Source organism: Carettochelys insculpta, chromosome 1 (assembly GCF_033958435.1).
Source record: "Carettochelys insculpta isolate YL-2023 chromosome 1, ASM3395843v1, whole genome shotgun sequence".
Taxonomy (NCBI): Eukaryota; Metazoa; Chordata; order Testudines; family Carettochelyidae; genus Carettochelys; species Carettochelys insculpta.
Window position 1 is genome coordinate 315,009,991 of NC_134137.1, and position 23,503 is coordinate 315,033,493.

Here is a 23,503-nt window from a genome sequence, read left to right on the forward strand (position 1 = left end):
AGAGCAATACAGGGCAACACAAAGGAGGAGGGCGAGCAGGCATAAGCCAGAGCAGAGGCGAGCAAGCCAGGCCAGCTGTAGGGGCCAGGCACCAGTGGCAGAGGAGGTCAGGACTAGGTATGGCCCCGAGGGGGCAGGAGGAGCAGACCTCCGCAGAGGGCCGCAGCCTTGCCGGTGGAGCACAGCAGAGGAGCGACAATCCGCCCAGGTGGAAGGACTACCGGTGGGCGAGGCCCGCCCTCCGGCACCTCCCAGAGGCCCCAGCCCACGCGCCTGAGCCTAGCAGCGGGCCCTAGAGCGCCTCGGTGCCCAGAGCCGCGGCGACACGCGGTCGCCCCGCCGCCACGCAGGCAGAGCAGGAAAAGCGCCGCCCGCCCGCAGCTGCACACAATGGAAGCGGCAACGCGCTCGCAGGGCGCGGCCCGTCCCCACCCCGGCGGGTGCGCTGGGCAACCGCGGCGTGGCCTGGGCCCTGCCGCCTCCCCAGCCGCAGCCCGACGGCGGCCATTTGCCGCGGGCACGTTCTGGAGAGACCCGCCCGAGGCGCCCTGGGGCCGCCCCCACCCCTCCCGGCGAGCGGCGGCGCCTACCCGCGGGTCCCATCTCCGCCCGGCTCCCCGCTCGACCCCGGCTGGCAACAGCCGCCCGCGCTGCTCTCCGCCCCCGCCCGCGGCTCGGGGCCAGCCGCCTGCCCCATCCCGCCTGGCTCAGCGCATTAGGGCGCCCGCGCCACCACTTTCGAAGCCCGGCCCGGCCCGGCCGCGCAGCCGCTACCTGGCTCCAAGGTGCACAAGAGGCGCGGAGCCGTCCTGGAAATGCAGCTCCTCTTCTTCAGCACGTTGCTCAGGATGGTGCCCACGCCGCCGCCGCCGCCCGTGTTCTGCCTCTTTAAACATCTCCCCCCGCGTCTCAGGGAGCCCGTCAGCTTGTCCTGCCGCATGGGTGCTGCTCCGGGGCCGCCAAGTCAGATGGCGCCCTGCTTTATTTACAGCCCGTCCTCTGAGGCCGGGATCGCTCCTGCCCCAGGCATCAGGGCAGGCGGGCTGAGAGGCGCCGCGCGGAGGGAGGGCGCGGGAGCCGGATGCGGCCGCTCTCTTTGCTGGAGGACATCTGCAGTGCAGAGAGAGCGAAGTGGAGGTGCAGAAGGAGAAGGGTGGGGGGGAGCGGATCCCGCCCACAATGCCTCCCCGCAGCACCGACTGAAAACCCGGCAGCGTTCCCTCCGCCCCCTCCTGCCCCACCTGGGAGGGAGCGGGCATCCCGCTCGAGGAAGCAGCAGCTGGGTTTAAAAATGAAATGAATGTCAAGAGGGACTGGATGGCAGCATCGCTCAAAGAGCTGGTCACAGCCACAGCGGAGGGGCAGTAGCTGTTCGGAAGAATAGCAGCAGCGCTGAACATTTGGGTACAGGGGGTGTGCTGTGCACACAGCCCTTTTATACGGCTGGAGAGCAGCAGCTGCTGCGTCGGTTGTGTAAACAGAGGAGCCAGCACAAGCTATAAATGACATACAAGTACCTCTTATTTTTCAACAACGGTCAAGACTCGTATTTCTGCGGAGGATCACTAGCAGTTAGGTCCTTACAAGCCCACATGAGAATGTGGTTTAAAATCACTCAGCATTAAACTCCAACTTAAATGCATAATAACATACATGTACTGTACCCATTGCTGACAGGTCTCCTGAGAAAGTGACCGATGTATGCTACAATGTCCTTAAGCAAGGAAAAGAACAAGGATGCTAATGCATACCCCTTTCACTAGGACAGCCTGACAGCCACGTAATACAGTCCAACCGTGGAAGTGGGAATGTGCCCAAAATCAGTTTAAAAGGCTCAGCTCCAATTCTTTGCCTTTGTATGGATAATGGAGATATTTTCTTTTGGGGAGAAGATCACCTTTATAACATCATCCTTAATGTATCTGAACAAGAACAAAGTTTACTACTATGGAGGACATAACATGCTAAATTCAAAAACCAAATTTTACTCAGTAACTTATCAGCTAAACTGTCAAATTTAAAATTTCCAAAAACATATTAAGAGGAGGAGTCGTAACACAAATAAGGAGTTAACTCACCGAATTTCACTTTCAAACCAATGAGATTTTGGTTGACTGTTAGGAAAAAAGCAGTTCAACATGGCTGGTGTTTACAATTCTTGCTGTTCTATTATTCAGTGAAGAAAGCCAATGTATCACAATTTAATTGGGTCAATCTCAGAAATTGAGTTATAGGTAGTTTTACGTCAAATACCTGCTTCTGATTCCACCTGTGAATTTTGGATGTTTAAAAATGGCAGTTTCCTATTAAAAACATTTTTTATCTCCTTTATTACTTTGTGAGAGAGACAAACAGGGAAACTAACTACAGTTAAAGATGGGGAGGAGGAAGGTAACCTATTGGATTGGACCAACATCTGTTGGCCAAGGAGGACAAGTTTTAAGTACACAAAGAAGTGTTCTTCAGTTCATTCTAATTTCTAGTCAACAAAATTTATACAGCCATATGCTCAGTGTTACATCATAGGCAATGAAGAACAAATGAGGGCTGCAGAAATCAAACTCACAATTTATATTGGCCACAGGGGGCTGACAGCCATGATGGTCCCCAGGGCAAGGTGGGAGGGAGGCCTGGCTCTGCATCCTGGAAGTGACAGGACCAAGAATGGAAGGGGCACGGCCTAGGATATTCAGCCCTCAGCGCTGACTGGACCATGGTGCTGGGCCCAACAGCCACTCCCTCACAGCAGCACTGCTATGGCACTTCAAAAGGGGCCCAGAGCTTCAGCTGTCACCACTGCCAGAGTAGCAGCAGCAGTGGCCAGAGATCCAGGCCTGGGGCAAATGCCCCCTTGCTACCCCTTTCCCTCCCAGTCAGCAGTCCTGATATTGACTACTGGCCACCTCCAGAAAGGTTAGTAGCAAACAGCTCATGGACCGCATTCTGATGGGGATTTTTTAAGTCTAAAACTTTAGACCTGTTCTAATTACTAAACTGTGCAAGCATTTTCAACACTCTGGGAATGTAGAGCCTTAATTTTTACACCTGTTCTATGAGGAGAACACACAAAGAGAATGGGAACAACTCACTAATCAGGTAGACTGCTATATTCTGCTCTGCCTGAGGGGACAGTGCCCATCCCATGCCTACCTCCTCAGAAAACTGCAAAGCACTGCCCTTCTATGCCAAGCGTGCTACAATAGCAAGCAAGAGGGACAGTGTGTGTCCCTCTCTCTCCAACACACAATTGCATCGCAACCCCTTGGGTGGTGATTTATGTCTCTGTTGGCTATTCCATGTGCCTGAGCCAACCTGCCTGCACTGTTGAGAAGGAGCACATGACCGCTCTTACAACTTCCCTTTACTTCCCCATCAGAAATCATTTTTCTGGCATAAAGCAATGAATTCCCTTAGGAGTAAACATCCCAGGCCCAACATAGGCATAAATACCACTGCATGCCCCCAATGTATTTAAAAAGTGAAGCTAATTATACACAGCATGCTGTCAAAGCAAACAAACTAAGAGTGGGACATTTACCTAAATCTTCGGTATAATAATTTTAAGAGAGTTATTAAAATTGCAGAGAAGTGATTTTTCAAATGATTTTTCATCATATTTCTTTAAAATTATTTATTCTGTATTTGCAAAATGGCTTCATCTGCACTGCAAGCTTATTCACGAAGCAGGTAATTAAATCTATGTGTTGGTGGTTCCTTTTTAAAAGTGACACTTGCCTACTGATATAATGGATGACTCAGAATTGCTTTTTATTTCAGTGCCAGCCACAGATGATTTAGTGGTCAAAGCAGCAATCTGAAATTTATCACTAACTAGGAACTTTGATGCTACAAAGCTGCTACCTCTAAGAGTGCCTCAGAAGTGTTAAAAATTAGAAAACTACATGGTCTTTAATTTACCTACTTTGGAAGGATGAAAGACTGACCCTCATGTGACTTGAACATGTGGTTCCAGGGATAGTTGGAGGAAAGGAGGCAAAAGAGAGGTTTTTATAGTTATTCCTAATTCATATAATTTTACATAGTGATTGGACAGCTTTGCTATTGGGCTTTATAGCATTCACTTACACAGTAAGGAAGAAAAATACATTTCCTATTATTTATATTCTAGTTGTGTCTAAAAAGTCTCAGCCAAGATCAGAGCCCCATTATGTTAGGTACTGTGTAAACGTAGTGAGAGACAGCACCTGCTCTGCAGGGATTATAGTCCAAAGAAAACAAACACCACGTGAGAGAGAAAACACTGAAAAATTATTGGATGAAATTCTATGGTCCACATTTTGCAGAAGGTAAAACTGGAGAATAATGGTAGTCCATGCATGCTTTAAAAAACTATGAACAATTATTTACTGGGCACTGGCTGATTCCCTCTTAAGTGGTAGTCACAGTTATTGTTTTCCATTATAACAGAGATACCATTCCATAGCAAGTGCCACAAGCATCACTTACTGTAATAATACTTAGCATTTCTATGGCACCTTCCATCCCAAAGCATATTCTGTAAGCACATTATTATTGTAGTGCATCTGCATTTGAGAGAAGAGCAGATACTGAATATGCAGAATAGTGAGCAACAGTGGAGAGAGGAGAAATTCCACACAGCAACACTGGAGCAACACTCTTCTAGTACAAAATATACCTCAGGCCTTTGGTGTGTACAGTGATTGTACAGAATTTCAAGGTGAAACCCAGGACCCTTTGAAGTCACTGGCAAAATTCATATAGATTTCACCTCAGTTTTGAAGTCATCAGTAGGAGGGACTACAGCCACGGCTATGTGCCATGGCCAGAGGTTTGCAACCTGCAGATCCATAGCCACATGCGGCTCTTTGAGGCTTTTTTGTGACTCCCAATGTTATAATTGCCAAGTAAAATATATATTTTGGTAAACAGTGAACGTCTAAAAAAGCTCAACAATGAACAACTCATACCTAACTAGCTAATGACGTGACCTCACAACGTTGGATAACTCCCCCTTCAGATGTGCAGTGCATCATGAGATAGGATACTGTATCTCTGTTTTGACTGTGTTGCTAATAAAGACTTGATAAAGAAGCTTGCAGAATTCTTGTGGTAAAGGGCAACATACATTGTAAGACAGAAAATTTAAATTAAACATGAAGTAAAATTAGCATAATTAAAGTGGGGCTGAAATGGCTTCAAAAAAGGAAAATCGAAGATGAAAACAGAATTTCAAACTGAATGGACCCAATCCTTTGTATTTATATGGAGTTTGTCTGGGCTCCCATTATATCTCATTTGTGATGACTAATTTGGCAACAACAAAAAATGCAACCTCAAGAGGCGTTTTCTCAAAAAACACACTATTTTTGCTAAACAATATCCAATGCCAGAAAATAAAGCCACAGAGGAGCTGCTATGCAAAGCAGAGCAAAGTAAGAACATGTTTGCTAAATAAGTGAAATCACCAAGTAGCGTAATTGTGGCTAGTTCTGTGGCAACTCACGGAAAGCTATTCACAGATGGCAAACATGTAAAAGAATGCTTTATCAATGTATCACAGCAGCTTTACAGTGATTTCAAAAAAAAAAAAAAACACTAAATTGTTCAGAATCTAGCATCCTCGAGAAAAAGAGAAGGTTCAGGAGTGAAAGTCAGGAAGATAGTGGTACAAAAACATGCACACAAACTGTGAGGCAATAGAATATGTAAAAAGTTTGTGAACATCCTGCAGTAAACGTGTGTCACATTACAAATCATTGTGTGCACGCATGCTGTTATTAATATAGGGGTGACCAAAAGTATGGTTTGACATTATTTTATTAAGAACTATCTTGTATACACATGCATTGTGGCTCTTGAATTGAGTTTTTTTTACCGGATTTGAAAAAAGGCTCTTCTTGCTAGTTTGGTTGCTGACCTCTGGCCATGGTAATGAGCTGAACTTTTACCCTGACCAATAGCCTTAGTGCTAATGACCTACAGGAGCCACACCCCAAGCTCCTGATTGGATGAACAGTTAGCACTATCACTGGGTATCTGGATTGTATCAAGGCCCCAACAGGAAGCGAAAGCTGTCCAAGTAACAAACCAATGCCTATTCCCCAGACTTCCTAGCCATGCTGCTTCACTGACTGTGCCTTGTAATGTTGCTGCCTCATTCCTTGGAGTGGCTAGTGTAACTATGGACCCCTGTGAGAACTCTGACCATTACCCTAGACTGCCTCCAATATACACTGATCTGTTGGTTACCTGACCATCCCTATACACTTGACTACTGCCCTGGACTGCCCACTAGCCCACTCAGCCTCCAGGCCCTATAACAAAAAAGCAGCACTTTTGTGAGAACCAGGGTATCTGGAAGGCACCTGGGCATACCTTTGTGGACTCTGGACTGACCATCTGAGCTGGAAACCACACACATTCCAGAAAGGGGTCCCATACCTTTAAGACAAAATTCTGAAAGTGCCTGATGTGTGACTGGCGTGATCCCTGTGCCCAATACCAGAAGTTGAAGTCTCAGTGCCAATAGCGAGCTTCCTGTAGTTCCAAAATAACGTGAGAAGTTGTTGAATCTTCTGGAACCTCTCTAGAAGTGGAGATATCCCTGCTATCAGGATGCCTTGTTTATTTCCAAGTGAGAGTTTTTGGGTAGATGGTATCAAGGAGATTTTTATGCTGCTAATAAGGGCATCCACTTGTAGGAGATTCAAGGTTAGGGATGGAGCTCTGATGCAGATGTCATTACAGAAGGGTATAGGAAAGCCTCCTGTGACCTGAGTCTGACTTGATTACCATCATCATCTTTGTAAAGACCTGGGGGATCCCAGGACAATCCAAACTGGAGACAGATATTGATCATGCTTCTTACCATAGGCAAACCTTAGGAATCTGAGATGGCAGGTTCTGATCAGGGTATTGAGGCATGTATTCACCAGACCCCAAGCTTCTTCTCTTGCTAAAGGCACATGCAGTCGTTGTCATAAAGAGGCTTTTGGAGTAGCAGGTTTCCCCTGGGACTCTTGTCTTGAACCTTTGTTCTATGGCTTTCCCCTGGAGATCCTGCTGTCTTTGTGTAGGTATTTCCACAGAGGCTAAACGAAATGCCTTTGTCTGAAGGCCAATCTCTGTGCTCTCTTAAAGGGTTGTTGTGGTGTTGGGAGGGACTGTTTAAATACTGGGGCATTATCCTCCATTAGCTTGTTTAGTTTCCCTGTGAAAAGCAGGGCTTCTGTGAATTTGGCAGAGCATTCAACCTATTTCAAGGGACAAGCCACCATCCAGAGCCATAGGTGACTTGTTACTGAGCTGGAGCCCCTGGCTTTAGCTGAGACTCTCGCCTTGTCCAGTGAGGCATCAGCAATGAAGGCTGTTGCTAGGGGAACTTTCTTTAAAATACAACCAAAATTAGCATGATCTCTAGCTTTGAGGGCTCTGGTATCTTCCAGCAAGGAGAGTGATGACCCCACAAAACCAAACATCTGTTAGGAAATCCCTGAGTGATGCTGAGAAAGCCTCAGACTTCTTTGAGGGGGGCCTCAGTTTTTCTCTATGGGGTTCTGAGGGTAGGATACCAGGAGCCCATTGGGATTTACCCCGAGTCTTCTTTACGTTTAGTGACTCTCCCTGCCTTACCCAGAGACCCCGGCCCACATTTACCATGTCAGAGTCATACTGCTTTGCTGGATAGGAGACTCCATTCATTTGATTGATTTATAACCCTGAGGCCTTAGGGACAGAAGGCCAGGTGCAGGCTGAGCACAGCTCTCCGTGTGTTGAGCATGGCACAGGAGTCTCATAACAGCACAATTTGGATTTCATTTTGCGCTTTTTAGGCGATGCTACTGTATCTAGAAGGTGAAGAGAAGCCATCAGGGAAGCACTGCATCTGAGGCACTGGAGTTTCCAACACCAGTTTCTCATTCTGTGCCAGAAGAAGAGGGGCTTGGGGGGGGAAGGGAGAAAAACAAAACAAAAAACACTGCTCACCACTGCCGCAAATTTTGACAACAAAGCCCATGTTGGGCAGATGTGAAGGATGGAGCTGTAAAAGACACCATCTGCACGTGCCACAAATGCAGAGAAACTGGAAGCAAGCAGGAACTGAGTGTGCAAGGCCAGAGCATGTGGCTCCAGAACTCTGATGTGCCTCCAGGAGCTACAAAGAGAGGAGAGCAGCACAGATGTCAAGGACTGTGATAGACACAGGGCTGCAGAATGGAAGCATGGTTTGCTGGAGATCATTACAGAAAAGAAATCCTGAAAGATCATGAGCGTGAATATTTACATGCCCTTTTGTTTTGTTAAACGAGGTGTCTTGACCAACGTTCAGGTCACAGAACACTAATTTGATGTCATACAGTCATTATTAAAAATAAAATAAATTACATAACAGAACAAGGAGTACCACATGTGGGGGAAAAACCCCAAAGAACCACTATTTTGACAGTTCCAATATATAATTACATTTAAAAAGATATTTGCACTGTGAAAATGGTCACATAATGTGTTATAGACCACTCAACTCTAAAACAGCTCTCCTGCCAGCTCCTGAATTAGACTATCTGCTGGGCAGCTGGTATAGAAATTGAATTTTACAGCTAACTTAGTTAGTCAGTACTACGATCCCAGAAACAGGGAGGCTTTAATACCCAAACGGAACAAATGAAACCAAAACCGAACTGTGTCCTCAAAGTATATTTCAACTTCATAAATCATCCATCAGTGCCTTTTAGACTTCTGATTAAAATATAATAGTCAAAGCTACAGAAACCATTAACCTTAGGGTGCTTTTGCACTGGGTTGGGAAACAAGCTAAGGAATTTATTAAACATGCAAGTTTTCAGACGTTATTTACTATTTGTACAGCAGTAACTCCAGGGACACCAATCAAAGGTCAGCAGCAGATTAAGTTAGGCACCACACAGATACACAATCAAGAGACACCTCCTGCTCAAGAGAATCCAGCTTCGAATGTGAGGTCAAGGTCATCCCTTTCCACTGTAAAGCCCCTGGGGAGGAAACCAGCAGGAGGCAGGGACCAGTAAGTGAAATTCCACAAGTGTCCTTTGGTGCAGTTTTTTACTTATCATTCCAGAGAAGAGAGCGATGCATCCCAATGGAATAGATTGTAGTACCCCCATCAGCCGCAGGTATCAGGAAGATAGACCAAAGCACCAGGCACCCTGATCTCTGGGGAACTCCTCTGTATATAGCTACCAGTAGGACCCCTGAAAGGAAGAAATCCAACTGTAGAGGAGGCCCAGTGGAAAAGCTAATATACTCCAACTCCTCTCAGCCTACCTAGCCACTGCCTGATCCCCACATAGAACAGTCCTATAAAGCACATTCTTTGGTGTTTGGAAGAGCAAGTGGCTGCTATGGAAGAAGCAGAGTCCTCCAGACCTCTGACCCATTTGCAAGGTGGGAGATCAATGGCTGGTTCTAGGGAACAGAACTAACCATCCCCCAACGATTTTGCTAGTCAGTGTGGACACAGCCAAAAACAGGTTAATGCCATTCACATTGGCTGGGACACAATATGTTAAACTACATTACAATAAACTGTTTTAACTTGGCTGTTTGCCAGCATAGGGAACATCTCACATCTGGGTTCTGCTGAAAGCCCCAGCTACAAAGAAAACAGGACACTTTACTCAATTGTAACAGAGAGGAAGCCGTGCTAGTCTATACACTATCAAAACAAAAAGCAGGCAAGTAGCACTTTAAAGACTAGCAAAATAGTTTATTAGGTGAGCTTTCGTGGGACAGACCCACTTCTTCAGACCATAGCCAGACCAGAACAGACTCAATATTTAAGACACAGAGAACCAAAAACAGTAAGCAAGGAGGACAAGTCAGAAAAAGATAATCAAGGTGAGCAAATCAGAGAGTGGAGGGGTGGGGGGGGAAGGTCAAGAATTAGATTGAGCCAAGTATGCAGATGAGCCCCTATAGTGACTCAGAAAGTTCCCATCACGATTTAAACCATGTGTTAATGTGCCGAATTTGAATATAAAAGTCAGTTCGTCCACTTCTCTCTCTAAAACGGTGCGATAATTTCTCTTCAGTAACACACATACCTTGAGGTCATTGACAGAATGCCCCGTTCCATTAAAATGTTGACTAACTGGTTTGTGGATCTGGAGCGTTTTGATGCCTGTTTTGTGCCCGTTGACCCTTTGTCTAAGGGAGTTAGAAGTCTGTCCAATATACAAAGCATCTGGGCATTGTTGGCACATGAGGGCATATATGATGTTAGTAAAGGAGCATGAGAAAGTGCCCGTGATTCTAGAGCCTCTGTCTAGAAGAATTCCACAGAGACTAACAATCTACACCCCACCATCAACTTATGCCTCGATTACAACATGCAAGAGAGACATTTCCTGGACACTACAGTACTAATCAAGGATGGCCTGATCAGTACCACACTGTACCGAAAACCTACTGATCGCTATACTTATCTACACCTTTCTAGTTTCCATCCTGCACACGACTAGATCCATTGTTTACAGTCAAGCTCTTAGGTGCAATCGCATTTGCTCTGATCCAACTGAGAGACCAAAAACTACAAGAACTTTACCAAATATTCATAAACCTGAATTACCCACCAGGAGAAGTAAAAAAACAAATCGACAGGGCCAGACGCATACCCAGAGACCAGCTACTCCAAGATCAGCCCAAAAAAGCCAAGAACAGAACACCACTGGTCATCGCCTACAGCCCCCAACTCAGACCACTGCAACGAATTATTAAAGACCTACAACCTATTCTTAATCAGGATGCTACACTCCAGAAGGCCCTGGGTGACATGCCTGTTCTCTCCTACAGACAACCTCCCAACCTCATGGGGATCCTTACTAACAGCCACAGTCTATACCCCAGGAACACCAGTCCTGGAACCTTTCCCTGCAACAAAGCCCGCTGCCAGCTTTGTCCACATATCTTCTCTGGAAATACCATCACTGGACCTACCAGGTTACTCACAGAATCACAGGCACTTTCTCATGCTCCTTTACTAACATCATATATGCCATCATGTGCCAACAATGCCCAGATGCTTTGTATATTGGACAGACTTCTAACTCCCTTAGACAAAGGGTCAACGGGCACAAAACAGGCATCAAAACACTCCAGATCCACAAACCAGTTAGTCAACATTTTAATGGAATGGGGCATTCTGTCAATGACCTCAAGGTATGTGTGTTACTGAAGAGAAATTATTGCACCGTTTTAGAAAGAGAAGTGGACGAGCTGACTTTCATATTCAAATTCGGCACATTAACACATGGTTTAAATCGTGATGGGAACTTTGAGTCACTATACGGGCTCGTCTGCATACTTGGCTCAATCTAATTCTTGATCTTCCCCCCCCACCCCTCCACTCTCTGATTTGCTCACCTTGATTATCTTTTTCTGATTTGTCCTCCTTGCTTACTGTTTTTGGTTCTTTGTGTCTTAAATATTGAGTCTGTTCTGGTCTGGCTATGGTCTGAAGAAGTGGGTCTGTCCCACGAAAGCTCACCTAAAACTATTTTGCTCGTCTTTGAAGTGCCACTTGACTGCTTTTTGTTTTTTTACTCAATTGTGATGGGGAAAAAAAAGAAAGGGAGGGGGATAAATATAACAAAATTACAGTCTGACCCATTTCACTCTGGTTTGCTTTATTGATTCTCTGACTTGAAAAATATCTAACGACCTAAGAGCTGCACTGAGACCTTCCACTGAAATAGTTACAATAATCAAACAGTAAGCGAGGGAGCCGTGCTAGTGTATATACTATCAAAAAAAGCAGTCAAGTAGCACTTTAAAGACGAGCAAAATAATTTATTAGGTGAGCTTTCGTGGGACAGACCCACTTCTTCAGACCATAGCCAGACCAGAACAGACTCAATATTTAATCTAATTCTTGACCTTCCCCACCCGCCCCTCCACTCTCTGATTTGCTGACCTTGATCATTTTTTTCTGGTTTGTCCTTCTTGATTACTGTTTTTGGTTCTCTGTGCCTTAAATATTGAGTCTGTTCTGGTCTGGCTATGGTCTGAAGAAGTGGGTCTGTCCCATGAAAGCTCACTTAATAAATTATTTTGCTAGCCTTTAAAGTGCTACTTGACTGCTTTTTGTTTTGGTAATAAACAGGTGGAACATGATCATAGAAGATTAGATTAAGCTTTATGACATTAGAGAACAGACACATTTGTACATGTTAGAGTGGTGTCAATTCTTGTACAGTGGCTTTCTTAGCCTGAACTGAAAGAAATTTCAGTGCAACCCTGCTTTTCACTTCTGTTTTCCTCAGTCACTTGCTACTGTATACAATTCTCTCTCACTCTTGGGTCAGATTCCCCAACTTAAAGGGATACCAGAATTGAAAAAAAATGGTAGCTTACCTCCAGATTACTATGCAATAAAATAATGTGTTCACTCATTTTAACTAAAAAAGATCGTGATACCAGAGCAGGGGTCTGCAACCTGCAGCTTGGCAGCCACATGTAGCTCTTTAAGGACATCTTTGTAGCTCCCAACACCATAATCCCAAAGTAAAACAAGCTCCTGATTATTTTTGATAAAACAGTGAATGTCTAAAAGCCCAGCGATGAACAACGCATATCTAAATAGCAAACAATATGTGATCTCGAAACGTTGGCTAAATCCCCTTTTAATATATGCAGGGCGTTGTGAGATAGGATACTGTATCTGTGTTTTCATCGTATTGCTAATAACGCCTGGATTTGGAAAAGGAAAAGGAAGCTTACAGCATTCCTGCTGTGAAGGGCAACATGCGTTTTAAGAAAGAAATCTGAAATAAAACGTGAGGTCAAATTTAAGTGGGCTTGGGAGTGAAAGTCAGGAAGACAGTGGTACAAATATAGACATGTAAAGTGTGAGGAAACAGAATGTGTAAAAAGTTTGTGATTGTCCTGCAGTAAACATGTATCACATTGCAAACCATTGTGTGTGTGCACTGTTCTTAAAATAGGAGTTACAAAAAGTTTGTTTTGATGTTATTTATTAGGGACCGTCTTGTATTAACATGCATTGCGGCTCATGTATTACCGAGTTTTTAATCAAATTCCAAAAAATGTATTTTTGCTATTTTGGTTGCTGACCTGTGTACTAGAGGGTACACTGACACACTGTTTACCTGACTTTGCAGGATAGTAATTAACAGATTATGTACTACAGAAACAGAAATGAAAATACATGAAAAAGTTTCCCAGATCCCTTTTTAAAATGGAAGGAGCCAATTCAGACAAACATGCCCTCCTCTAATATATTAATCTTACAGTTCAGCAGTGAAATTTGGCAGTATTAGATTGGACTTGTAGAATATATTGACAGCTGTTCTCTTCTGCAAATTACAGCCAGCAATTATTCAGCAGTGATCTGATAAAGGATTTTGTGTGGCCTTAAATATGGACTTGAATGAACATGAACAGACTGCTATATAGCTAAATGTTAACCCAATATCTTGCTAAAGAAGACTGATATTTTAGATTAATCCAATGCATTTCTAATGTGCAAGAGAATTGGATTTTTGCACCTTGGCTAGCAATAAATATGTAGCTGATGCTTACTGAAAACTATCAGACCAATAAATATATTCAACATCTGGCAACAAAAGTAAGTTGGACCCATAAAAAGATTCTTGATCGATGCATAATAGCAGCATAGGATATTCATGATTAATTTTTTTAATTTTGACTTTAATTCCTGGGCATATGAAACACCACTTTGGTATTCACATTCTCCATTTATCAGGCATATTTAATGATGTGACTATTCTGAAAACCAAATGTTGAAAATTAAATAGTTGTTTAATTTATGAGTGATTGAAAGCTAATGAGCTACAGGTTTTACTGTATTCAATCCACTGATATTATCTGTACAGCAATCTGAACATGTACAGCAGTACATAAGTGCAAAGTACAGTTATAATACACTCCTATCAAGTTTCACCATAAGAAAGCATGTCTCTCACCACCAGCCAGAACCATTGCTACAGCAAAATGGAGGAGTTGCAGATAATTTCTCTTTTTGCTTCCAAAAAAGGAAGAAATGGAGATATTTCACAGAAAGACAGACACAAAGTCAATACTGCAATTTTACTAAAAGCTACTGTACTTTGCTGAAAGCTGATGACATATTTCTTCAAAGGGACAGTGACAAAACTTTAGCCTCCACAAGATATACCACTTACATCTGCCCATAGATTTGATATGTACAGTAAATCCTCAAGTTCCTGCAACCCGTGCGTAACTCAAATTTTCACACAAGTCAGGAGAGGGACAGGAACCAGGCTGCAGTCTGGTTCCTGGCTCCCTTGGGCTTGCAGGACCTGGGAAACTGACCAACCCACAAGGGCTGGTCAGCTTCCTGACTCCCAGAGTGGCGGGGAGTCAGAAACCAGGGGTTAGCCTGGTTCCTGTCCGCTGGCCACTTGCAGGACCCAGGAAACTGACCAGCTATGTTCTCAAAGAAGAATATACAGTTTCCTTGACATTAAATTATTCGATATTGTTTAAAAGCCTCAATATCCCAGAACTGTCTATTGTCCATTTTTAGTTATACTCCATCTGTAGTCTCCAAATTTCACCTATGGAAAAAATAGAGGTAGTCACAAATTTTCCTACACAATATTATTTTCATTGGCAAGGTTTCTCAGGTTCAGGAAGGAATGTCTAGTTGAAACAAGAGAGAGAAAATAGTCCACAACAGCCTAGCAAATAGGGAACTGAATGATATCAAGTAGGGACCTGAACCTGGTCTAGCCCCCAGCTAAGCTAACCCCCAGGCTATTGGCTATTCTGTGTTCATCTCTCAGGCTATGTCTAGTTTGGAGTGATCTGTCAACAGAACTTTCTGTTCGAAAATATCTTCCACCTGTCGACAGATTATGGCCAAACTGCCAAGAGGATCACAAGAGTGATCCACTCTGTTGACAGAGAGTGGCTAGAATCCTCAGCCGCTCTATTGGCAAAACAGCCTATCAGAAGCACAGCAGATAGGCCAGCCTGGTGTCCCGGAAGTCTTGGCTGTCAACAGAGGGCCTCCTGGAATGTCCAGACAAGCTTTCTGTTGACAGATCTCTGTTGACAGAGGCATTACTCCTCGTGGGAAACGTGATATGGCTCTCAACAAGAGTACTGCATTCTGTTGATTTATTCGTGACAGAACACTCTGGGAATCTGGATGCTCCCCTGGTTTCGTTCACAAAACCCTCTAGTGCAGACATAACCTCACACTCTGCTGTTGGAGCTATTCTACTTTGTACAGATAATTATTCCTGGGCACATAAACTTTAACCCTCACATTAATCTTAAACGGTGGCCCTGAAATCTGTGCCTCTCCTTGTGTGTGGTGTGATAAAATGATGACTTTACTGGAAATCAGGCATTTCCAGTTTTCACCTAAATCAAAACGGTTCTGTTTAGAACATTCCTTAGGAGAAAAGTTAAGTGACTTATTTTTCACTGACCCCACGTCTACTGGTGAGAGAGACAAGCTTTCAGGCTTATGCAGAGCTCTTCTTCAGGCCTTGGAGCTAACTCAGGCTTGATCTAAGTACAGAGTTAGGTCAGTCTAACACTCCATGAATCTACACTACAATGTTGCTGCTGCCAATATAGGTCACCCACTCCGCTGACTTAATTCCATTTCTGCAAGAGGCATAGCACTTAGGCTGATGTAGTTAGGTCAATACAGAGTCACTATAAACTTAAACAACAAGAAGTCCTGTGGCACCTTACAGACTAACAGATATTTTGGAGCATAAGCTTTCATGGGCAAAGACCTGCTTCATCAGATGAATGAGTGGGGAGGTTTTAGAGCAGGGTTTAAAGAGGGAGTCTCAGTCAAAGTGAGGGCCAGAGCTGACACGGTCTGTTCAGTCACGGAGGATGTGGCCCATCACCAGCAGTTAATACGGAGTTGTAAACATCAAAGTTGTGTCTACACTAGCCCCTTCCTTTCAGAAGGGGCATGGTAATGAGCGAGGTCAGAAAAGGCTAACAAGGCACTGCCATGAATATCCAGCACCTCGTTAGCATAACGGCAGATGTGGCAATCTGAAAGTGTGGCTTTCAAATCGTGCACCACCCATGTAGACTGAGGCCTTTTGAAAGGACCCCCCCAGTCTTTGAAAGCCCCTTCTTCCTAACACCAAATAGGAAGGAGGGGCTTTCGAAGATTGGGGGGGGTCCTTCTGAAAGGCCCCTGTCTACATGGACGGCATATGATTAGAAAGCAGCACTTTTGAATTGACGCAGCTGCCATTATGCTAATGAGGTGCTGGATATTCATGGAAGTGCTCCATTAGCATCTTCCGATCTCGCTCATTACTATGCCCCTTCTGAAAGTGGGGGGCTAGCGCAGACATAGCTCAAGAGAGGAGAAATGAAGTCAGTTCAGTCAGGGGGGATGTGGCCCATTATCAGTAGCTAATGTGGAGGTGTGAACATCAAGAGCCGGGAAACTGCTTTTGTAAGGGGCCAACCACTCCCAATCTCTGTTCAGTCCTTGGTTGATGGAGTCAAATTTGCAAATGACTTGCAGCTCTGAAGTTTCTCTTTGGAGTTTATTTCTGAAGTTTTTTTGTTGTAGGACTGCTACTTTTAAATGTGTTACTAAGCGTTCAGGGAGATTGAAGTGTTCTCCTACAGGTTTTTGTATGTTACTTTTCCCGATGTCTGACTTACGTCCATTTATTCTTTTGCGTAGAGATTGTGCAGTTTGGCCAATGTAAATTGCAGTGAGGCACTGCTGGCACATATTATATTAGTAGATGAGCGGGTGAAAGAGTCCTTTCTTAGCACTGACTGTTCCAGCCAACAGCCAGAGCCAGGTAGCAGAACCCCAGCAGTCAGAGCTACAAAATGACCACCAGTGCAAGCCCTCGTGGTGAGGATGCACAGTGCTGTCAGCAGTATGCAGTGCACTGAACAAGGGACACAGCCCGATATATAGCCCCTCCCAAATTCCCCCAGCCTCCTTTTCTCCTAATGACTGAAGGGGTCTGAACAGGCCACTTCACTTTGAATAGGTTTTTGACACGTGTTAACTACTTAGGCTAAACAAACTGTTCTACCTTGTATTTAGCTGTGACATTGAGTATATTTCTTAGACCTAAAGGAGCTCTGTGCAGCCTTGAAAGCTTCTCTCTCACCAACAGAAGTTAGTCCAATAAAAGATGTTATCTCACCTATGTTGCCTCTAGTATCCTGGGACCAATACAGCTACTCCACCACTTCACAGAACATTCCCTGCAATTTTAGAATTGCTCAGACATTGCTTTCAAAGTTATTGTGTTCTATACAGAGAAATGCCAGCCAGTTGACTGTAGCGCCTCACTTTGTTCAGCCACTGGCTAACATGTTGTCAATATGAAACAGAGATCTACATGAGCAACTTCCCCTTGGCCGTGCCCATGTGGTGCTGCAGGCAGAAAAGCCTGAGTAGGAGCATTGACAGCAAAGGTAACTCAACTAGTCTTCTCTCCCTCCCTCAAGGGACATTAAACCCTAACCTTAATTCTACTGACTGTTTTGGCCATCTTCCTTGAGAGCACCATTTGATACTTCTGGAAGGGCCTGCCGGCATCTTTGGATCTGCTGCACCAAATGATGAATCATACAGTCTGAAATGGGCCATAGAGTTTAGTGTTAGGCCTCATGGCAAATGGGTACAAATAGTACTTGACTTGAATGCTGGCAGTAGTCTGCCACCTTGAATAATAATACAAATATATCATATATTGAACAGAGCACTTGCATCTGTTTATTAAGACATTCTCATATAGCTTTCAAAGCAAATATATCAAAATTCACGTGCATCAGATGAATAATCATAAAAAATATGAAGTGAACCACCAGCTTGTCCCAGTACCCAATAACATATTCAGCTGGAGGAATCTGGAACAGAAGGTAAGCAGTCAAACCATGAGTGGTAATTCCACAAATGGATAGCTAAGATAGAAAGTGGATAAATAAAACAGAACTGAATCTACTCTTTGAGTGTAACCATGGTAGCTAACAGACTGTCAAAGAAAATAATGTTCATGACAGCCAGTCCCGAAAGGTCAAGGATATAAATTTGACAGAGATCCAGGAATTTTAAACTTACATATGCTTAATGACCTGGGTAATTTGTAACACATTGCCTCTAGGCTCTGCAGCAAAATCATACCAGACTCTGGAAGGCTTTATTGAATTAAATATTTAAATACACAGTAAGTTCTGTGGCCTTCTCTTTATTTTATTAAATACTATTTATTTTACCACATGCAGCTTTTGATAGCCAGCTTTTGTATAATGTGTAACAGTACTGCAGATGTTTTCAGGGAGAGCTGGAAATTGTGACAGCTGGGTAGGAGATAGCACCTCATGACATGGAGGCAATCTGAGATTGCAGACTGAGCCCTGCTGGATGTTTCTGGTAAAGTGATCAGCACCGAATGTTAAATTTTAAAAAATCATCTCTAAGATCTACAGTTAACAGCCCACTGAACAAGGCAACCGGACGGCGGGAAGCTGTTATGCACCCCCAGAAGGAGCAGGACCTCACGTGAAAAAGGCAGCCCTCAGTGCCCCCCTACTCACCCCCAGCTGTGCCTGAAAGCATGCCACACATGCTCTGACACTAATTTAAATGGGTCTGGAGTTCTGGCCGCTGCCACTGCAGCAGTTGGGTGCTCTGATCCTTTTGGTATCGGCAGACCAAGGGGCAGTTGCACCCTACACAGCTCCCCATTGGGAGGCCTTGGCATAGTACACATTTGTGCTTCTTTCTTTTTGTCAAGACAGAGGGGAAAAGTAAAGTATTTATCTCCAAAAGCACAAAGACCTATTCTTCATCCTGACCATTAAGAAATGAAAATTAGATCCAGAGCCTAAAATGATCTCAGAAGAGTTCCAGGTCTACCATTACCCAACAACAGAATTTAATTAGCACATAACTAAACGTGAGAGGCTGCACAAAAGTCAAATTAAATTTCTATTGATATTGCTTCATTTAAAAGGAAAATATTAGATAGCAGAATACTATATAGACAGGGATGCTACTGGCCAGGGTGTGCTTTACACAACCACATGAGCCTGCTCAAAAGGCTAACAACAGGTAGGCCTAGAGAGCGAGCACAGGGGAAATAATTACATGTGGTGCTTCCCTCCCTTGAATTAGTAATAGTGCTCTTTGCCAAAAGATTGAAATTCAGAACAAAATAAACCCAAGAGATTCATTGTCAACCTGAGCTACACACAAAGTACGTATCTAGGGTACAGGCCACTGGGAATGTGTACACATTATAGTACCATTGATAGTGACATAATGTCCTGAAACAAAAGCATAACAATATTAAAGAAAATGCCCTCAGGACAGGTGACTGAATTCACCACTATATTTGCCAGTCAAGGAGTGGTACTTTAAACTATTAAATAACTGCCTCATGGGCAATGCATACACCTCGTTTCTTAGTATCCTACCCAAGGTACTTTTGAAAAGGATAGGAAATAACCCTTCCATCTGTTTCCTAAATGTCCCCCTATGCTGTTCTACACAATAACTGGACTCCACCTCAGAGCACAGAGGTGACGCTTTTTCAATGGTGCAGCATGCACAGAGATTATAAAAACGCTTTATTAGCGCCCTCTAAAACATCATTGTAACATACTCAGCTGCCAGCATTTGTAGACAAAGTGAGGTTTATGCCAAACTGTGGGTCATGAAGAATTTTATATTTTATAGTTCCCACAAGTGACCGCCCATTGCTCAATACACTACACATTCTTCTAGACTTTTGTTATTTTACAGAATTTCCCTCTCTTTTGCTCCCCTCACCCTCTAACAGAGACATTTAGCATTCGCAGCATAATTTACATTGTCAAGTGTTATATTTATAACAAACAGCTGTTCACTGCAACACTTGCCCAGGAACAGTTGCACAAGAATTATGGTGTAAGAGTGCTATTCACAGGCCCCTAGGCCCTATGGTCACCAAAATAACACCTATTTTGTGGTTCAATTACCGCATGCCTGGTGCCAAAGGAATATAATATACAAAGTTTGCTTCTCATCCCAGCCTCTAACCACAGCAGAACTGGTTAACAAAGCATACTTTCAAATTTCCTGAAATCTCAGATGGCTATAGCTACTGATTAAGGAAATATAACACTCCAATGACACTTTATTTTGCAATATTGTGTTATAGTAGCCTCTTTTCAAATGTTTTCCCCCTTGTATTTTTAACTACTGAACAGTTTAGAATTAGCTCCCATGCCAGATAACACTGGTTGTTACTTTGGCTTCATTAAATATTATGCACTTGCACAGTTACAATCACTTCATCCACGTTGTTTGAGTAACTGGACGCAAGCACAGGGCTTGGGTCCAAAGATAAAATCCACCATCTACACCTCAAATCCAGGGAGCAGAACTACAGCCTCTAGGCCGGCACTTACAGTTGGTGCAGTATGTTGGGGTTACTAGATCTGCTTACACATAGAAAGTTCCGTTTCTCTGGCTGCCCCAGTAACCCATTCCTTGCCAACCCACATGAAGATACAGAAACTCTTTCCATGGCGTCCCAGGGATGCAGAAGCCCAGGAGTGACCACAGATGCCCTGCAGCTCACCCTCAATTAGCCCCAAGGCAAGAGTGTTGAGTGCTTTGACCATCCTTCTGTACCATGGTTAACTCCACTCCACTGAGAATAACCAACTGTTTGCTACTGAGAGAGACTAATGCAAAACATAGGAGGGTACGGTGAGGAGCAGGGAGTCCAACCAGCAGCCCAGTGGGGAGCCAGCTCTCAGGGGACAGCAGAGGTCTCTGTGGGGAACAAGGATCCAGACTTGGAGCCTGAGTAACAACCTGAGCCTGAGTGGCAGCCCAACTGGGGAACAGGGAGCTGGCTTTCTTATCGATTTCACAGCTCCACTAAGAAATGACAGCCCATAGTTATAAGTAACACTGTCTCTAGGGACACTGCATCACCCTAACCACACCTGCACAAACCCTCCTCCTCTTGCGGAGATGTAGTTAGTAGGTTGGTGCAGCAGGGCAGGGATATCAACAGGTGCAAGGCTGCAGTGTGTACACTGACATAATTAGGTTGATAGAAGCTGCCTGACACCAGCCTAACGCTGTGTTGCAGACCAAGTACAGAAACTTCTCTTTCTTCAATGAATTATTTCAGACTCAAGCAAGGTTCCCTCTAGTCTTTTCCATCCATGCGCACAATAAATTTTTAATTGCAAGGAGCATATGTGAACGCACACCAGTCAATAAAAGGACTTCCAGGGGCACTCTAAGCAGCTGGATGTCCCTTTAATCTCTCCTGAGCGACTGCACATGCACGCATCTTACAGAGAACACCACTCAAGAGGCAAGAACATATTTAAATGAGTGTGACAGAACATGACGGTTTAAAATCAGCCACTAGTTTACCACATTGGAGAGCCAGGTTTCTTGTAGGCCCAACCTAACATGGAGCAACAATCATGGAGTACAGGTTCTGCCTCACAGAACATGGGAGGAAATAGGAACTGTGTTTTGTATTATATAACGCTAAGTGCTCTGCAAAAAAATCATGTACTAAGTGTTTCAAATTGGGCACCAAAATTAGTGGATTCTCTTAACCTTGATCACTCTGCACCTCAACTCCCATCTGTGAAATGGGATAGCACCACCTGCTCACTTCACAAGGGTGTTATTCAAGATACATTTATTCATATTTATGAAGTACTCAGATATGAGTGCCATAGAAAAAGTGCAAAAAAATGAATGCTTATATGCTGAGCAGATTTCAATACTGTGAGCCAACAAGGCTTGTGGCGTCACTGAACAATGAGAAGAAAATAAAAATATGTGCATTGAATGAGGTAGGGGCCTGTGGAAAGAAATAGCATGTGATCTTGTAAAAAAGGACTCTTATAATGTGCAAACACTCCAGGGAGCTGAATTAGGGTTGCATAGCCAACCTCTATTCTGGCACATCAGTTTTGAGTGCTTGACTTTGCAACCCTAATAATGTTGGTTTTGGATAGGTGTGTGCGTGCGCATATATAGGTAAATACCAAAGACAGCAATGTTAAAACAGGTAAAACATCTCTAACGGGATCCAATTTAAATCTAGATTTTTTTAAAAAAAGAAACATCTGTCTTTGAGTATATCAAATCACGTTTGTCTTTCCATTACTTCTCTCCAAAGAGTTTGTCTCTCATCTAGTGCTAGACATGAAGGATAAACAAAAGTGGGAACGAAAAGTACCCCTGCTTTGTTATTTATAGTAAATGTGGATTTAAAAATGCATACAATATGAGATTCTCAACCTACAGTACAGAACAACCCCCCCCTTTGACAACAAAAATTACTTCATGACCTCAGGGCGTTGGGGGAAACCAAAGCTTGAGCCTTCCCAAAGCCCCACTGCTCTGGACGGGAGGACCAAAGCCGAAGTTCAAGGGCTTCAGCCTCAGGCAAGGGGCCTGCAGCCAGACCCCTACCTCGCAAGGATGAAACCCTCAGGCTCTGGCTTCAGCCCCAGGCCCCAGCAAATCTAAGCCAGGTCTGGTGACCCCATTCAAAGAGACAAGGGACCCACTTTAGGCTCCCAACAGTGTGAGAACCCCTGGCATACAGAATTGTCTTTTTTAAGCACATGATGTATCTTCTAAAAACTAAAATCAACCCCCATTTCAAATATTTTTCATGTAACTTAGAATCCAATCCTGCAAGGCATCAATTCTCAGCGATTTCAGTGGAACTCATGGGTGCTCATATTGTCCCCCTAGCCAGGCACCAATGCAATAACAAACTCAAGTGGGGATGTTCACAATTTTCTTAGAAGTTCTTAGGAAAATTACAGTAGGGAGGGCTTTAGATCTGAATTTCAGTGAAACACAATACCCATACCACACATCAGCAGATGAAGAAACCACTGTGTATCCATATAGTTTGAGATGTTCAAACTTTTGAATAAATTAACAGCCGTGCAGAACATGCACAATCCAGTCAGCACAAGAACTAGAAACAGTGGGGGATGAAGCATGCTCCATGAGGATGGACTTTTTAGAGATTCTTAGCTGATAAACCTTAAGAAGTCTCCACTAAGCACATGCAAACAGATTTCCTCCCCCTACCCCACCTTGAAAGGCTTCTAATTCAGCATAATCGAATCCAGGATTGTAGGGTGAAGCCAGACTGTCTCAGGGCAGGGTGATGCTAGACAGCAGAACTGAGAAAGCTCTCTATGACCTCTCTACGGAGACACTGGCAGAATGGAGGAAAACTCTCCATTCATCAGACAGATAAGACATGAATTAGACCAGGGAGAATGGGAAAGGAGTAGATCAGGTCCTGCAGCTTGGTAAGACTAAGAGGGGATAAAAGAAACTCTTACTGGGAGTTGGAAGGTGAAGACTAGGACTGTCAGGCAGGAAGACTGGGAGAGGGAACTAGGATGGGGAGTGGGGAAGCAGACAGGTAGGCATTGGGACTGAGAACAAGTGGAAGGTGGAAGGGAATGT

The 23,503-nt window shown here is 44.1% G+C and overlaps 1 protein-coding gene across 8 annotated transcripts in view; it reads right to left on the reverse strand.

Annotated features, from left to right (window-relative positions):
* Nucleotides 1-23,503, reverse strand: part of TBC1D30 (TBC1 domain family member 30) — an 82,854-nt gene that overhangs the window by 41,518 nt on the left and 17,833 nt on the right. For 2 of the 8 annotated variants that reach the window (XM_074984058.1, XM_074984057.1), the window contains exon 1: nt 775-1,228. The exons of 5 other annotated variants lie outside the window; for them this stretch is intronic. In XM_074984058.1, the coding sequence (XP_074840159.1) occupies nt 775-940 (166 nt within the window). In that variant the 5' untranslated portion in view covers nt 941-1,228. Of the gene's footprint in view, nt 1-774; nt 1,230-23,503 lie in introns of those variants that run through there. One more of the 8 variants, XM_074984059.1, reaches the window with a different exon arrangement.